This window comes from Dioscorea cayenensis, chromosome 21, assembly GCF_009730915.1.
Source record: "Dioscorea cayenensis subsp. rotundata cultivar TDr96_F1 chromosome 21, TDr96_F1_v2_PseudoChromosome.rev07_lg8_w22 25.fasta, whole genome shotgun sequence".
NCBI lineage: Eukaryota > Viridiplantae > Streptophyta > Magnoliopsida > Dioscoreales > Dioscoreaceae > Dioscorea > Dioscorea cayenensis.
The window spans coordinates 970,448-989,610 of NC_052491.1; the positions used below are offsets into that span (position 1 = coordinate 970,448).

Genomic DNA, 19,163 nt, shown 5'->3' on the forward strand with positions numbered 1-19,163 from the left:
CAACCAGCTTTTGAGCGATTATCCACTGTAGCAGTTTGAATCCAGCTATATCATCTTCCAATAGAACTTTGGAATTGGGAGATTCTCGAATTGGTCGTTTTTCAGTTTGGTAAGGTCCTCAAAACTGATCAACACACCATCGACAGAACTCGTGCTAAATTTGCAAAGGTGTGTGTTGAGCTCGACCTTTCCCTTCCTCTTCTGTAGGGGACTTGGGTTAACTATGGTGACCATTCAATCTTTGTTTTAGTTCTTTATGAGAAGCTTCCGGTGTTCTGCTATCGTTGTGGAAAGCTTGGCCACTGTGAGTCAACCTGTGCTCAGGCCAACAACCCCCTGCGTTCCGGCTAGTCTGTGCCCCCTGTATCCTCTCCTATAGGGATGGTGCAGGTGGACCATGGAATATAGGTTGACAGGGCTGGCGAAGCATCGGATGACAACGCTGTGGATCCTGCCCCACCGCTGTCCCCACCGGATAATGATACCACTTTCGGGCCTTAGCTGAAACAACAATCGAGGCGTAGACCGACACAGGGACGGGACGGCGATCGCGGAGGTTCTCGTGGCAGCAACCATCCCTCGGTTATCGGAGACTCTCCTCCTGGGGTTGACAGCTTTGATCCGGACATGTGGCCTCCATCCTGGCAAATCGATAGACATGTGACGCATGCATGAAGAGGGGGGCATTCCCGTCATTTCTGCCAAAACTTCTCCGCTCCTTCGGGCCCCGAGGGAGACAAACCCGTTAACCCATGCCATCCCTCGCACGCCTCTCCCGCTCCCAACGGTGACTTTCCTGTTAATCCAAGCCCTGAAACTCAGACTCAATTCCCGCACAGCAACCTACCCAACTTTTACTTGCTCTACATATTCCCGAGGATGAACTTACCATTATCACATACATTGGAAACAGGGCTCTCATTAAACCATAGCATACTTTGCAGGCTCCATCAACCTCTGCACTTCTCCCTGGGTCAGTCTTGGTAACCCCGCCAGATGGAGCCTTTCCCTTTCATCCCTAATTAAGGAACACCCTAGAAAACCCTCTTCTCATCTCCTCGATCGCCCCTAAACTCTCTAGTAGACAGCTCCTAAACTGAGAGAGCCAACCACGCCATGGTAGTAGATCAAGTAGTCAAAGCTCTGGCAAGCTCTCCCCCACTGAAGATCACGGCATGGAGGGAACCCTCTCGGACATTAATGATTTCTACTCCTCCGATAAACCGGCCGACGAATGATTCTGGTCCATTATCAAAATGGACTAAAGAAGGAAGCCCTGGCTAGACGTGGCCCCTCAACAAGCGGCACAACACATAAAAAAGGAAGGAATTCATCCCACTCTTAATTTCTTTCTGTTCCTTGTTTTTATTTCCTTTTGATTTGCATGGATCTCAAAATAGTCACTTGGAATTGCAGGGGGTTATCTAATCCTCAGTTAAACTCCCGGATCCGTGACCTCATGGCCCGTTTGAAGCCCAACTTCCTTTGTTTAGTTAAAACCAAGGCCAACACGATCAGGATTTCTTGTTTTTGCAGGAAGTACAGCCGCTGGTGGGATTGGGCAGCCATTCCTTCTAGTGGTCTCTCTGGTGGGATCCTTGCCCTATGGAATAAGTTAGTAGGTTTTGTAACCCGGTGGATTTCTCCCGCATGGCCATCCACTTAATTATTACGTCAAATAATAGAACATGGGTTCTTTCTATCATTTACAATTCCTAGATCCTTTCAGAACAAAAACTCCTTTGGCATTCTCTGCATGGCTTTTCATTGTTGAATACTCCATGGCTCCTTACCTGGGACTTCAACGCTATCACCAACAGTGAAGAACACAGGGGGGAACTTTTAATCATTATGCCTCTAAATCCTCTTACTTCAACAAATTTATCTTTGATTCCGCTCTCATTGATCTTGGGATTTCAGGTTCCAAGTTTACTTGGTGCAACGGTCATTCTGCTCTTGCTCGTCATTGGGCAAGACTCAACCATTTCCTGGCCAACGCTTTGTGGATTTGCAATTATCAGGGGGTTTCTAATCTCTAGTTAGTCCACACAATCTCTGATTATGCCCCCCTTTTTCTAACTACTCATAATTCTTCTTTTACTCTTAAAAAACCTTTTCATTTTGATAATTTTTTGTTAGATTATGAAGGTTGTCATGTTTGCGTCTTCAAGGCTTGGTCTAATTGCTCTAACGTTTCCCTTCTCCATTCTTTCTCTTGTGCAGTCGCTCGAACCAAACACAACCTCCTCAAGTGGGGGAAATCGAATCGGTGCAATATTGAAGATGAGATTACAAACATCGAAATGGAGATTACTGCTATTGAAGAAACACAAGCTTCTTCCACAGTTCAGTTAAGATCCACAAGCACAAGAACAGAATCTCTTCCATTAAAAACACTTCTGGTAATATCTTCACCACTCAATTGGATATTGAAAATTGTTTTCTAAACCACTTTCAAAACCTTTGGACTTCCTCTGCTGCCCATTCTTTTGATTCTCTCTTTTCTGTGCTGCCAAATGATCTGCCAGTTCTCTCTGAGGAAGATAAAGAGACACTGATCAAGCCTCTCACTAAATGGAAGGTTTATAGTACTCTTTTATCTATGCCCAGGGGCAAGAGCCCAGGTCCATATGGCCTTAATGTTGAGTTATATGAGTTTTATTGGAATTACATTGGAGATCTTCTTTTTAAAGCCATTGATCAATTTTTCAATTCGGCTTTACTTCCTTCCTCTTGGGGTCAAACTACAATCGTTTTAATTCCTAAAAAAGATAATCCCATTCTCCCTTATGATTTTTGTCCTATTTCTTTCTGCAACGTTTGTTATAAAATCATTACTAAAATCCTTGCAAACAGATTCAAAACTGTTATCCATAAGATTGTTGGTCCGGAACAAAATGGCTTTATCCCCGGGCAGGTCACTTTTGATAACATTATTGCAGCCCAGGAAATTGCCTATAGCCTAGAATATGATTTCCCAGCCCACCCTAGGATGATGATCAAAATAGATATTGAGAAGGCCTTTGATTCAATAGAATGGTTAGCTATCCTTGCCATCCTCAGATGAATGAATTTCCCAACTATTTGGATTAATTGGATTAACTCCTATTTTTCCTCGGCCTCTTTCTCTATTTCCGTGAATGGCCACAACTCTCCTTGGTTCCCAAGTAGTCGAGGAGTCAGACAGGGGGGACCCTATCTCCCCCCTGCTCTTCCTACTCGTCACTCAAAATCTATCGGTTATTCTGAATAAGGCTTTAGATCTTCAATTAGTCCCTGGGTTTCATAATTCTCTTCGCGGAAACTTTAACCACTTAATGTTTGCAGACGATCTTATTCTAATCACCAAAGCCTTTAGAAAAGCCGCCCATAATACCCTCCTTTGCCTAGACATCGATTACAATTTAACTGGGCAAAAGCCCAACCCCTATAAATCTTACTTTTTCCTCCCTTCCTGGGCTAATCAAACCATTGCTAAGTCACTCTCTAGAATTCTTGGTTTCTCCCGGGCCATTTCCCTTTTACCTACCTTGGCGCTCCCATTTCTCCTAAGCGCTTACCTACTACCCATTTCAACCATATTACTACCAAAGTCCATAGAACCATTCATTCTTGGAACCACTTCCCCGTCTCCACAGTTGGCCGAATCATCCTTCTTAATTGCTCAATCTTCTCTATCCCAACTTATCTTCTTTCGACTATGCACCTCCCTGTTTCTATTCTTAAAGACATTTCCAAGTTAGCCCGTTCCTTCCTCTGGGGTTCATCTGGCAATAGTTGCTACACTTCCCAAATCTCAGGAAGGGCTGGGTCTTCGTACTCTAAACTTAATCCAACACTCTTCAATGGCTAAACGCATCTTCTCAATCTTAAACATGGATAATAAGCATTGGGTGGACATTTTCAATGTTAAATACAAGGATTGGCATCTTTGGGACATTCCGCACTTCTCTCACTCATCTTGGTTTTATAAATCTATTTCTAACTCTGATTCTATTCTCAAAAATAATTTTCAAATTATCTCTTGCAACCCTTCTTTTGTGAATTTCTGGAAAGATCCCTGTCTTTTTGATATCCCCATTTCCTTTAAGCCAACTTATCTAAATATTGACTATCACTTGGAGATCTTTCTTTCCTAGACTTACTTGATGGTAATTCTTTCAATCAGTCTTTATTGGAAAACATTCTGGGTTCTCTAATCAATTGGGATTGGATTGATAAATTGAAAATTAACTATCAATGTCCTAATCTTTGGGTCTGGGCCCCAAAGAACACACTCTCTTCCATTGCCTCTTCAGTTTACACTCATCTTTCTCGCAATGATTTGACCACTCCCTGGTCTAGATGGAGGGATATCTGGGGCCTCAAAGTCCTACCCAGAACCAAAGTCTTCATTTGGAAACTAGCACACAGGAAGTTGGTTACAGGTTCTTACCTTTATCAACTTAATATTGGTCATTTTGTTAACTGTTTATTTTGCTCCTTATTTGAGGAAACTGATGAGCACGTCATCTGGAACTGTTCTAAACTTGCCCCCCTTTGGAGAGACCTTCTCTCTCGGCTTGGAATTGTTTTGTTCTCTGCCCCTGCGCTTCATACGGGCCATTGGCTCACTTCTTTCCGTAATCCTTGGATTAAGGCTATGATTGCCAACTTGGCTTGGCTTATATGGAAGGAGAGGTGCAACCTGATCTTCAATGACAAACTGCCTCATCTTGACCTGCTTATCTCCCGGGCCTGGTCACTATCCTCGGACTACCAGAAAAATTCATGCAATCCTCTCAGGGAATCCTCTAAACTTCACATCACTCACAATTCAATCACCATCTATTCTGATGCCTCTTGGTCGGCTGCATCTAATATCATGTGTCTGGGTTTTATTATTATTTCTAATTCAGGTATTGTTTTGCTTGCAGGTTGTGAAGGCACTTCTTTGGATTCTCCCCTAAAAGCTAAAGTTGCAGCAATTAATCTAGCCCTTCATTGGTGCCTCACCTTAGATTGGAAACCTGACTGGGTCTTCTATGATTGCCCCAGTGTGTCTCAGCTGATCAGGGACTTCAACCCCTGCATTGACTGGCGCCTTGCTGAAGACCTCCGCTCCCTCAAATCAAAACCGAAGCTTCTTCCAGATACCAGACTTTTCACCATGCCCCGTGAAGACAATGCTATTGCTGACGCCCTTGTGATTCATGGTCGCCATCACCATGGTCTCTCAATCTTCTTTCAGGGCATGGACCGGCCTTCTTGGCTTGATGACCTGTGCTTCCAGCACAACTTATCCTTCAAATCTTAGTCTTTGTTTTGGCTTTTTAATGCTGTTTGAAAAAAAAAAAAGAAAAAATCCAAGTGGAATTGAACTAGAAAGAGGAGGAACACGCAAGTGAAGTAAAGTAGGATGAATGGTCCAAATAATTCCATAATGAAAAACAAAGAGTTTAGTTTATACCAAAGCACTCTTTAATAAACCCCAAACTCCTTTTTCCAAAGCACTCTTTGGAAACAGAAACACAAGTTTGATGTTTCAACATTCTAGACCCAATTACATGATCAAATCTCTAGATACATTAAATATCATTTATAAATTAAGTTCGATTTTCAATTCCCAACTATTATTGCCTTTTGAGAGGGCCAATTAATTTGCACTAATTTGTAGTTGAGATTAAGCTCTGGTTGTAGTACTTGTCCCTTCTAAAGCAAGTGCTGGTTTATTGATGCTTAGCTCTAAGAAGGATTGTATGCCGTCCATAGGATGAATACGAGGACTTGGAGAAGTCAGGACTGGTGGGCGGGAGGAAGAAGATGGTTGAGAGGACCCTGAAAATGAGCAGTTAGAATGCATATATTCACTAATAATACACATTTTCATTGTTAGATGATTTTTATTTCTCCTTGCATATATACAATATTTTAAATAGGATTTAAAGATGAATTGAAAATATTAATTAGAGTCATCATCATTGTTAATATTGAGGAACAAACCAAAAATAAAGAAATGAAATGAACCCGAGACTGACAAATATATACACACACAAATACATGTGAAACTTTAATGTGCTAAAACATGCAAGTTATATATGAGCTATAAGAGAAGAAAAGGGAGAAACTCACCAGCTTCTTTGAAATTGATTTTGGTTGCAATGTAAGATCTGATATCGTTGTGGCCATCATCCCACGTTAACCCATTCCACCAGCCTTCTTCACAGTCAAGTCTTCTGAATTTGCTAGTAATAATGTGTGTGCCAAAAGGGAGCCTTATTAATTTCGGACAACCTTCAACAATTAAATTTGAAAGGCATGGAAAAATGAGTGGATCATTGCTTATGCTCAACAAATTTGGTAAAAAACCAATGTTCAAAATTTCTAGCATGGGGAAAGTTGGGTAGCATTCTGAAACTTGCTGTATTTCTCCATCCTTTCAACAGACAAATTCCTTCAGAATTTCACACTGTTCTATTTTCAAAGTAACAAGTGCAGGGAGATGTAGGATCCAAGGAAGATTCTTCAAATTCTTACACTTGGCTATATACAACTTTCTTAACTTCTGAAAATAGCTTCTGGGTTCCACGCCATTGAAGTTAATCAAGTTTAGGTTCTTGAGATCCAACAAATGTAGCTTCTTGAAGTTGCTTTCATTCCCATCAACCACTAATTCCTTTAGCTCATTACATGCAGTGAGTTTTAATTTTTCAAGGCATCCACGATTCTTGCAACTCAAGGATTCAAAAGAAATGGATCCTAATTCATGCAGTTCTTCTATTTGAATGTAACATGTTGGCAATTCTGATAGTAGATTGAAAACCACAAGAGATTTGACAAGCATGCCAATCCTTTTCATACTGCCTGCACTTGACCTTAGATATTTTGCTGGTACAAATGCGAACGGTTGTAGCTCAAGCACCCCCAGTTTGTACAAGCTGGATAACAAACCCTCTTCCAATTCAAAGGGTTTTAGCTTCCTACAGATTAAGAATTTCAATTCCTTGAGTTGTGCCAACTCATGTGGTAATGTCACAATCTTAGTCCTGGAAATGTTGAGATACCGGAGATTAGCCACATCTTTGATGCCGGCTGGAATCTGATCAATGGCAGTGGATGACAGATCCAGGTATTCAAGTTTCTTCATTTGTTGGAAAATGTCATCGGGGAGCCTCATCAATGCACTATTGCCCTGTAGCATTAAACTCACCAGGTTGGGGAAATTATGAGATAATCTCGGCACAACTTTTAGCACAGGATCCATTGTCACTGCTATACGCTCTGCATCCTTCCATTGCTCTATTTCATCTGGATAAACTTGGAGCTCCCTGTAGTCGTTTTCCCTTACCATCCATTTTCCCATCCTTGTTCCACTTTCTAAGGCTATTGAATGAACCATGCGACGTACCACGTGATGTAATTTGACCTCAACACCCACTACTTCCAGTAAGCATGCGCTCTCTAGTCTTCCAAGAAGATAGCAACCCTCATTGTAAGCTTGATTGTACTTGGGAAAAACAATAAATCCAAGCCCCATCCAGCATTGGATAACATCTTCTTTGTAAATTATAGGATAGTTGTGCCACAATGAGAAACTCAAAAAGCACTTCTTCAGGGTTGGAGTGTCTTAAGTCTCATAACAGACTTTCAGCTTATTACATAAAGTGTTCATTTCTGAAATAACACAGCTGCCCGGCCTATTCAGTTCATTAACCACATGCTGCCATTCTTGAACAGTTTTTTTATTTGACATAGCCTGCCCAAATAGTGTAAGAGCAAGCGGTAAGCCACCACACTTATGTACAACTTCCTTAGCCAAATCATTCACTGAATCAAATTCTAAATTCTCAGTTTTAGCATTTTGGTTGAAAACATGCCACGCCACCTCCTCATCCTCTAGGCACTTCATTTCCACAATTGGATGAGCTCTCATTTCAGAACACATGTCTCTATTTGAAGCAGTAAAAATCACCTTGTTGTTACCCAGAGGAATTCCAATTTCTTCTGCAAAATCCACTTTTTGGCATATGCCATCTAAAAGAAATAAAAATTTTTTACCTTGCAAATAATGCAAAATGTTTCTTTTAGAATGATTTGGCATATTCAACTCTTCAGCAATCTTCTTCTGAATTTTTTCCAAATCTAGATTGTGTGAATCTTCAATCATAATGACATGATTACCACCATCCAGAAGTGAGTTGTGGATCACCCTCAAGAGTGTTGTCTTGCCTATACCAATCATTCCACATATACCAATAACATTGACTTTTACATTTTTTAAATGGTCGCTGATTTGTTTCACATACGGAGAAGTTATAGCCTCTACTAAATCTGGTCGCACAGGTATCTTCATTGCAATATTTTCTGGAATCTTTGTCAAATCTTGAAAATTTTTTCTTTCTTCCTTCAACTCTGTAAGTCTCTTGGAAATTTGATCTGCTCTTCTACTGATATTATACCTTGAACAACAATTTATACTGCAATACCCACTAACAAGCCATTTCCCACGATACTCATTCTCCAAGTTTTTTGCCTCATTCCATGTACATTCGCTCTGTCAAAGATCAATTTAAATATTTGTAGATAATATCCATTAATGAGAGTAGAAAAAAAAAATGTACGGTAAATTTTCAGAATAATGTTATATGTTTTTAACATTTTAATCATATAATATTGTTTTTAAATATATTTCACTCGTAATGTTTTGAGTTATATATTTGGCATTCATTAAAATTAAAGCATGTTACATTTAGACAAATATCTATATATATGTACTGTTAGATACATGTATATATGTGTATGTATATCCTGAGTATAGACCTTGTACACTATATGTCACCGTACACTTCATCATCTATTTATACATGAGCTTGTCCATTGAGATCAATGGTTCAAGCATTTCTCTCTTCCTCTCACCTCTAACATGGTATCGATTAGCTAGGGTTGTAGTGGCGTCGAACCCCGCCACTCCTTCTCCCGGCTGACCGCCGCCCGTCCGCTCCGGCCGTGCCTATCTCTCGACCACGTCACGCCACTCGCTGCTATGCCCACGCCACAAGCGCCACAGCGCCCAGGGCGCCACGCGCCAAGCGCTCGACGCCTCGCGACGCCTGCGCGCACAAGCGCCATACGGCTCCCATGCGCCTCAGCGCCATCAAGGCCCCTGCGCCACGCTGTGCTGCCATGCGCCTCACGGCGCTCGCGCTGCGCCCTCAAGGCCCGCACGCGCTCCCAGCGCCCCCAGCGCCCACAGCGTCTCTGCCCCAGCATGCTACGCCTGCCCAGCGCCCCCTGCCTCCCGGCCCGCGCCCGCCTCAGAGCTCCCTCGTCTGGCCGGATCTCGGTCACCGACCGTATCCCCTTTTTCCTCTTTTTTATTTATTTTATTGTTTTTGGGTGTTATTCTCTTGTTTGAGAATTGTTTTATTTTCTTTGTTTTTTTTTATTTTCTTTTGTCTGATTGTAAGTTAACTTGAGCATCTTAAAAAAAAAAACAGGACCCTCACGGACTCGAGTGGAATTCTTCCCGATGTCCGCCACCGCAAATGATCTCCCACTCTGATGTGGTGCTTGATGGCACCAATTATATTCCATGGCGGCTTACTCTCAAGTCCATTCTTGATGGCATTCGTGTTCTTTCCCATGTTGATTTGTGACTTCTATCGCTCCAGCACTCGACAACATCGATTTCCGCCATTCTCAAAGCTTATGAGCACGTACTGAGAAGTGGATTGTCGATGATTCTACGACGCGGATGATTATTTGTCGATCGTTACCATTGATATTCGCACCCATATTGCGGATCTACCCACCGCCGGTGCGATGTGGAGCTACTTGGAGCGTCGCATCGCGTGGTTCCGGGCGCCAGTGACGATCTATACCTTATATCGAGGCCCTTGACACTGCATCAAGGGAGGATACTGCTGATCACTACTATAGTAGATTCTGTGGGTTATGGCGCCAGATTGATGCCCTTACACCCTCCTCACCGTCTCCCTACCCACACCGCTCGCCTCCCCTACTTGTAATCGATGAGGCATGCACTCGCCGCCGCCATGAGGAGTCACGACGCATGTACACGCTCATTATGCGTCCACATCCCGAGTTTGAGTCGACCCGGCCCATGCCACATGCCCCCTACCACACTCCTTAGATGAGGCATTCACTATTGTTCGTGGCCGAGGAGACTCGCCTCCGGGCTTCCTTCCCAGGGCAGACTGCACTTGCGGCTACTCGTCCTCCCGCTCCTTCACCGCCACAACGTCCTCTTCTACTTTTGTTGCTTCTCGGTCTTCTCAGCGGCCGAAGAAGACTGTGACTTGCCACTATTGTGGCAATGTGGGACACTTTGAGCGTGACTGCCGGAAGAAGCAGCGAGGCCTTCCCCGCATGACTTCATCACCCGACTCCTCCACTCCTTCCCACACCCTCCTTCTCGGGACGCACTCAAACGATCGACTTCCACCGTCTCTCTCTCTCCGCCGATCGGCAGCAGCCTATTGGTGATGCTCGTCGATTTCGGGCCAGATCGTGATCCGGGCGACATCTCCCACTCGGGTCGTGCACGCTCGGCTCGAGTTACTCCACCCACCTGTAGTTCCTCGTCCTCTTTGGCTTCTCGACTCGTGCTAGCTTTCACATGACACATGATGCCACTCATCTTCACCATTCTCATCCTTCTTCCCTTCACACTCGTGTTCGCATTCTCGATGGCACACTTTTTACCTGCTCTCTTCCACCGGGTCATCTCTCCACTAGTGCTTTCTCCGTCCCTCTCAGTATCTCATGTCCCTCATCTATCCATGAACCTTATGTCCGTTAGTCAACTCACTGATCATGATCGCAGTTATTTTTGACCGGACCTCGTATGCGTCGTGCGAGGGATCACAGTGGAGCGGTGATTGAGCCGCCGCCGCCATAGTGGAGTATATGCGCTGGATTCCCTTCGTCTTCCCTCTTCAGACAGGTCTGCTTCTCATTGTTATGCTGCTACTATATCACATCATCTGTGGCATCATCGTCTTGGTCATTTTAGTGTCGGTCCCCATGATGTCTTCTCTTGTCGGGTCGAGGTGTCCTAGGAGCGTCTCTCCTCCTTCCCGATGTTGTTTGTTTTGGTCAGAACTTGGCAAACGACATGGCGTCCCTATCCATTGAGTCGGGTCTCAAACTAGTGCCCCTTTTGACCTCATTCACTCGATGTTTGGGGTCCCCGCTCCTTTTGTATCTAAAGGTGGCAATCGATATTATGTTATTTTTTTATTGATTATCACACACGATTTACTGGGTTTTATCTTATGCATCATCGTAGTCGCCTTTTTATCTATATATCGCTCTTTTACTACTATGGTGCACACTCGGCTTCCGCCTCTATCAAAACCTTTAGGTCTGATTCTGGCGGAGAATACACCTCACGTGCTTTTCGTACCCATTTGTCTTCTGAGGGCACCTTGCCTCAACTATCCCGTCCCCTGGGGCTCATCCTCGAATCGGGGTCGCCGAGCGCAAGCACCGCCACATTTTAGAGACGACTCGAGCTCTCCCCGCTTGGTGCATCTCTTCCTCCTCACTACGGGCCGATGCTCGCTCATTACTCGCTGCCTACCTTATTAATCTGCAACCATCATCCCATCTTGAGTCGTAGTCCCGTGAGTCCCTACATGGAACTCCCCGCTATGATCACCTTCGTGCTTTTGGTTGTCGTTGCTTTGTCTTACTCTCACCTCGGGAGCGGACAAAACTCACCACCCAGTCGGTTCTTTGTGTTTTTCTGGGGTATAGTCTTGAACACAAAGGTTATCGTTGTTATGACCCAGTCACTTGTCGCTTTCGCATCTCTCGAGATGTCACATTTGATGAGACCACTCCTTTTTTATGCTTCCCCCCCTTCTACTACATCTACTTCTCCCACTGTTCCTCTTTCCTTCCTTTTTCCTCTCTCATCCACTGAGGATACTCCCCCAGCTTCCACTACTTCTCTACCACGTCCTCCTTCTCCAGAGCTTCTCTCTCATTCATCTCCTATTCCATCCCCTTCCTTATCTGTCGATTCCTCCTTACTTCCTTCGGGTTTTATTCTCCTATTCGTTATACTTATCATCGCTCTGGGAACTGCAGCATCTTCACCTCCCGTCGGGTCCTCTCCCGACACTCCTTCTCATCGGGTGATCCCGATCCCGAGGTACCCTCTCATACTCACATTCTACGTGATCGATCCACTTTACATCCTCCCTAACCGTTATGCTCACCGCTAGCACTAGTGTTTTCGAGATGTCCATGAGCCGTGTACCTCACCGAGAGGCGATGACAGTCACTGCGTGGCGTCATCGCCATGGTGAGGAGCTTGATGCATTGTCTCAGACTCATACTTGGGATTTAGTTCCCCTTCCTTCTCATGCTACTCCGATTACAGGACTTTGGGATACTGCAAACCTCCCCTATTCCTCTTCACTGTGATAGACTGGGGCCCTTCGGATTAGTCGCGACCCGGCCAAGCATGAGTCGACCAAACACATTGGAGTGGATGCCCATTTCACTCGATGTCATGTTCGTTCTCGAGACGGTGTCTCTTCATTACCTTCCCACGAGGTTCGAGTAGTCGACTTCTTCACCAAAGCGCAGACTCGCGATCGAGCATCTTTTTCGATAGTTATCCAAACTCCGGACGTATGATCCGTCTTGAGTTTGAGGAGGGGTGTTAGATATATGTATATATGTGTATGTATATCCTGAGTATAAACCTTGTACACTATACGTACCTGTACACTTCATCATCTATTTATACATGAGCTTGTCCATTGAGATCAATGGTTCAAGCATTTCTCTCTTCCTCTCACTCTCTAACATGTACATGATGTCAACGTAATATGTACAAATTACTTTATTATAAAGAAACAGAAAGACTTGCTATAACCCTCGGCAATGAATTTAAGTGTAAATTAAGTTATTCCATATGGTTTCAAAGTCATTGCATTGTGACCAACAAAAATACTAATCCTTATGTCATGTAACTAATTAATATATAATTATATAATATTTTAGGATTATGATTATATAAGTGTTTGAATTTCCCGATAAATTCGTGGATGTCTATCTTAAAATCAAATTAATTTTTGGTTTTATAAAGCTTATATGAGGTTTGTTAAGAAGACAAATCTTGTCTGATATAGACTTTCTTAGGTTGTTCCCAAAAAAACAAACTTGGAAATAACTCAATCCAAACGTCAATCTTTTTTTTTTTTAATTTATGAAAACAATCTTTCTATATATATATAACAAAATATTTACATAGGAGACAAAAGATCATTCCATTTTCTGTTCTCTATAAACTTGAGAGAAAGAATTATTGCCCTCAACATACAAAGGACATGAATCAATATTAAAAAATAATAATAAAATTAAAAGAAAAAAAATCAGGAATACCTGCTCAAGCCACTCTTTAACTTGTTGAGTGGGGATTTTACCCAGCTTTTCTCCTTCCTCTTTGAGTTTGACTTTCACATCCTCTCTCAGAGCAAAGACAACTTTTTCCTCACGGGCCAAATCCACCAGTTTCTCTTCTGTCAGACAAACATAGCATATATCATCACGCACAACCAAGCTCCTCATGCATGCACAGGCAGAGTTAATTGCAGCAATTTCAATAGCCATGAGATATTACTAGATCTCAACAAGCTAGAGAAGACTCCTAACAAACTCTGTACTGGCACATATATCATACCCTTTCTGAGTGAACAGGAAGTAAACAAGAATGAGGACAAAAACACAGGACTGACTTTAATATTTCAAATAAAAAATATATCAAAATTAAATATTTATTTTTCTAATTTTTAATAGATTTTTATGAAAGTTAACTTATTAGCACCGAGTCCTCGGTTGTGAGATTCCTCAGGGACGGAACCAGGACTTGATGGTAGGGGGGCTGAACTGAAGCCTAAAAGGCAAAACAAAAAAATAAAAAGTAAAAAAATAATCTAACAAAATAATTATTTTAATTGAAGAATAATGTGCTAATATAATCAAAATTTGAATACACATATTAAAAATATAAAATATAATTTAAAAATTTTTCATATTACCGATAAAGAAATATACGTAGATTTTCAATAATTCAACTAATACGAATATATCTCAAGTTTATATATTTTTTTTAAAATATGGTAAAATTGATCCTTCTCACTACAAACAACCAAACCATTGTTTATGAAATTTTTTATTGTTTCATTCAGAAGCATATATTATGACATTATAATATATATGTATATATATTAGCCCTCATTATCAATTCAAACTTTTTTTAATTACTAAAAATTTGTATATAAGATTTATTTTTATTAAAAATTTTTGAAATAATAGTAATTTTTAAATTAAAAAAATAAAATGTGATGCACCAATGGGATTTGAACTCGTGGATCAAAAACCCCAAAACCTTATAAATGAACCCAATAACCACTCAAAGACACCCACATTTCACACTCTTATGTATCCAAATATCAGATTTTATACTGAAATTAAGTATGAAAAATCGAAAACCACACAATCTTATATTGTTTAAAAAGTATTTCCTACGGCGCCGAGGGGGGGCTTCAGCCCCTGCTAGCCCCCCCTTGGTTCCGCCCCTGAGATTCCTTATCCTATAGGAAGAGGATGTTTGGTATTCACTTTAACACATAATTTATTTATATTTATTATATATATATATATATATGTTTTTTATTTTTTATTTTTTTTTAAAATAATAAATCATATTTACTAAAAGCATGAAGTACAGACCAACACAACAAAAGACATAAAAAAACAAGCCAACGAAATTATTATATATATATATTAAAAAATAAATTATTAAATATATTTTTATTTAATTAATTGATCAAAAAATAGTTGAATAATTCTTAGTTTAATATTTTGAGGAGGTTATTTGCGCAACACCAAATGACCTCTCAAGCTTATTACCTTAAATTTTCTTTTCATAAGCAATAATTATTTAATAATAATATTCATAAATAGTTGTTAATTGATTAAAAATATAAAGTTTAATTTTAAAATATTTAATTATATATATTAATAAATTCAATGTTTTGCAATAAAAGTTTTCTTCAACTAATTTAGAAAATTAGTCAAAATACTGTTATAAATTTAATTTACGCACACAACAAGAAAATTCAAGATTATAAGAATATAAAACGATTTAATTAAAAATTTAGAAAATATTACATGTTTACTTTTTTTTAAGTACCACTTATTTATGATAACTTTTAATAAGTTTAAATTGAATAACAAGGTATTTAAGGACTATGTGGCTATAACGGAGCCAATCATTACCGCCACCATCCACTATTTTAATTAAAGGTTTTTTACTTGCATACCTCTATAAAATCATGAATTTGCTTAAATACTCTCATAAAAATGATATTTGCTTGTATACTCCTATAAATCAATTATATTTGTTTATATGCCTCTATGGTTAAGTTGACTCTTAATGGTGTTAAATCAATGGATGGAATAAGGGTAAATTACCAAGATGGGTTTGCTTATATACCCCTCTAAATTTTTTTTTTCTTATTTTGTAGACATTACTCATTTCATTCAACAAATGACCATTATAGGTTTGTTAATATACCCATCAAATTTTTTGATTATATTTTTTAGACTTTAAATTATTTAAATTATGGATAACCAATGTAATTTTTTTATATACGCTTTAATTATTTTTAAAAATTATTAAAAATCATGAATTTTTGAATAAATTCATATTTTTAAAGTTTTTACAAACACCTCTAAAAAATTTTACATTATCACATGCTCTTTACCAACACAACCTGTAAAAATTACGACATGCAACAATATATAACAAATAATTTCATACACCTACTTAAAATATAATCACATATGAAATTTATAAAAAGAAATCCAATAATTTTTTTAACATGCATCAAATATCTAGTTTTTTGCCATCAAGTTCTCTAAAGGATATTAAATTTTTTTAACACACAAGTTCCCCATAAAATTCTTTAAAACAAATTGATCCATACCTGGTAACAAGTCACTGCCTGAAAACATAAAATCTCCTGAGAAAAAATCCAGTAATCCGATAGTGTGGTGGAAGATCCGATTAGTACAGTAGTCATTGGTGTTTGGCCCGCCAGCGATGACCACAATTGGGAGGTTCTCCAAGTAAGCTCAGGCGATGGCATTGATCACACTGAGACCTCTAATGGTGAAAGTAACTGCGTAGCCGGTGTTGAGATGGTCTAATAAGGTTATGTTAAAACCTCCGGGGATGGCGTAGACGGCTCTGACGCAGATTTCAAAGAGCTGACGAGTGAGATGGCGTGGCTTTAAGAGATTGATAAGAAGGGAACCTCAAAAGATGGTGGCTGAGTGGTTGAGAAATTTGGGAATTTTTCTCAAATGGCTTAGGTTAGATGATGTTAAGGGTAATTGAGTAATTTTGTTAAGTTAGGTTAAATGAGAACTATGGTTAATTTAATAAACCCTAACGGTGGCTAATAGTAACTAACTGCAGGGATATATATATTAGTAAAAAAAGTTAGTTTTATGGGGTATGCAAGCAAATAGTATTTTTATGGGGGTATTTAAGCAATTTCATGGTTTTACAGGGGTATGCAAGAAAATTTTTCTTTAATTAAATTGAAAGCTAGATAGTATTTTTCAGTCAAACAATTTAATAGAAATATTATTTTAAAATTTTATTTTTAAAAATATATACACTTAATAGTTGATTTAAAAAAAATCATATTAATGAATATTTCATATCTTAAAATTTTTATTGATTAAGTAAAATTATTTTATATAAAAATTTATTATCTAGATTCTTGCACTCCAATAATGTAGAGGGGTAGAATTGGCTCAAGGTCCACTTCAACCAAATTCATTATTGTCCATTTCTAAATAAGATATCAATAATTGTTGGGTTGTCATGTGAAAGCTTGATTTAAACAAGTCAAATTAGATGGCTATTATTAATGATGTGGGCACAACGCCATTGATGAACATGTACTCCAGCTCTAAAAAAAAATTTTTGAGTTGATATTTTTGTTTGGATAATACTATATAGGGAAGCTGTTTGTCTAATCCTTGGAATTTTTTTTTTTAAATAAATGAATAAACCACAATTTTATTTAACAAACACAAACATGTCCTTGAATATTTATCTGATTCTTTTATTTTTATTAAATTTTTTTCTTTAATATTTGTAAGCATCAAATTAATTATTTAAGTTAAGAAATATAAAAACTATCCTTATTTTATTTTATTTTTTCCTTGTCCTTAATTTTTCATCATGATCATTTTTTTAAAGTAAGTGTTTTTATTTTTTATTATTATTTTTTAAAATATTTTTCCTTTTATTATGTTTTCCATTCACAATAGTCATTTTAGAAAACACAAAAGAAAAGGACTTTTTCAATTAGAAACAATAACTTGCTGAGTAGTGGCTATCAAAATAGTGTTGGATGGTGTGGGTTTGAATCCCTCGTGTTAAATGCTATGTAATACTGTAAAAATATTGTAGTTATTCATTGGGTCTCCTATAAAAGGAGTTGCATTCTCCACTTGTAGAGGGTTAATATATTATCTTAGGTGCATGTGAAGAATAATTATTGGTTTCTATTTTAATCTATCTCACATAATAAATCTTTAGAAATTTGTTAAGTTAGTATATGGAGCTATGATTGTCGTTTTTGTTAATATATATATATATCCTAATTTTTGATATCTTGACGTATTTTGGCATCCTACAATAATAATAATAATAATAATAATAATAATAATAATAATAATAATAATAACCACAGGATATAAGGATGGGTCGTAAACAAAAGATGATAAATTTTGTGTTTTTTATATTAAAAAAATCATTATCTCAAAGATTAATTCTACTATAATATTTACAAGTGGCTTTAAATTTATCATTGACAATAAATTATTAAAAGCCGTTGTCTAGTCTGCATTCAATTATGACGTTCAGCTCTCATCAACAAAAATAAACCAAATGACAATGAAGTTAGTACTTGATTATTAAGCTAAAAAGATAAATTAACATTAAAAATTGTTTAGCAATAAATATCTTTGATGATGAACTCTTAAAAATAAACCAATTTACTTTGTTTTTTTTCTGAAAAAGTACAGAATGCAGTTTTATAGAATGTTATGATATTAAAAATTAGGGTATAGTCTAGTAGTACTTACATTATTTTGTGCTTGAGGGGCCTCAAATTTAAGCCTCTTAATTAATAAGGCATAGAATTCTCTTGTGGCAGATATATATATGTTAGCATCACTATTAATTTTTCCTTTTTAGAGTTACATGGCACGAAGATTTATTTTTAATAGATCTGTAAGTTATTATAACTGGTACATTTATATACCTATTTGGCTCTTGAATAACGATGTTTGTCGTTTTTATAAAAAAAATATTATGATATTATAATTATAATTATAATTAATAAGTAAAAATTCTTAGGGGAAATATAATGCTATGTGCAGTATTAATAACTGAGTTGGACATTAATTAATTAAATGAAAACTTGTATTAAGGAACCACCTACCTAGGTTCTTCAACCAGCCGAAGATATGCATAGAAGTAATTAAATCTATGCAAATGCATCGCATCCAACTGGCTCTTTTTATTTGTCACAATGAGAATCCGTGGAAAATGCATGAAAGCTAACCTCTCTAATTTGATTTAGAGTAATGCTATATTGAACGAACAAACCACACGAACCAGCCACACAACTGATGTGGCTGGTGACGTGGACTTTGATTTTTTTGTTTTTTTAAATTTTTTTTTAAAAAAATTTAACTAAAAAGGGGAGAAACACCCACGTGAGGCTCTCTCTTCTCTCGGGGTCCTCTCCCGAAATTAGGGCAATGTTGAAGGCCGATGCTGCCGCCGCCGCTTCCCTCCTCCTCTCTCGGCCGTCCTCCCCCGCTCTCGGCCGATGTTCAAGCCGCCGCCTCCTCCCCGCTCGTGATCATTTCACTCCCCCGTTCCCGACCGCTTCACTTCCCCACTCCCGATACCCGTTCCAACCACTCTCTTCCCTCCCCCGTTCTCGGTACCCCGTTCGACCGGCCGCTTCCTCCCCACTCACGGCGGTCGCCCTCTCGCTTGGCTTTTGAAGAGAAACTAGGGCATAGATCGGCCCTAGTTTGTGTCTCTC

General features: G+C 39.0%; 2 protein-coding genes across 2 annotated transcripts; both read right to left on the reverse strand.

Annotated features, from left to right (window-relative positions):
* Positions 1-5,405: 5,405 nt before the first annotated feature.
* LOC120252566 (probable disease resistance protein At1g61190) lies at positions 5,406-13,693 on the reverse strand. The gene is made up of 3 exons (XM_039260743.1): positions 13,402-13,693; positions 6,112-8,533; positions 5,406-5,817 (listed from the first exon to the last, which is right to left on the reverse strand). Exons 1-2 carry the CDS (start codon positions 13,627-13,629, stop codon positions 7,607-7,609), a joined length of 1,155 nt encoding a protein of 384 aa, XP_039116677.1. The 5' UTR covers positions 13,630-13,693; the 3' UTR covers positions 5,406-5,817; positions 6,112-7,606.
* LOC120252597 (disease resistance protein RPS2-like) lies at positions 6,419-7,516 on the reverse strand. The gene has a single exon (XM_039260780.1). It carries the CDS (start codon positions 7,514-7,516, stop codon positions 6,419-6,421), a length of 1,098 nt encoding a protein of 365 aa, XP_039116714.1.
* Positions 13,694-19,163: the final 5,470 nt, after the last annotated feature.

Coding starts and splice junctions, on each gene's coding strand:
- LOC120252566 (XM_039260743.1), bottom strand. CDS start 13,629: ATGGCTATTGAAATTGCTGCAATTAACTCTGCCTGTGCATGCATGAGG. Junction 8,534..13,401: donor TTAAAGAGTGGCTTGAGCAG/GTATTCCTGATT, acceptor GATCTTTGACAG/AGCGAATGTACATGGAATGA.
- LOC120252597 (XM_039260780.1), bottom strand. CDS start 7,516: ATGGGGCTTGGATTTATTGTTTTTCCCAAGTACAATCAAGCTTACAAT.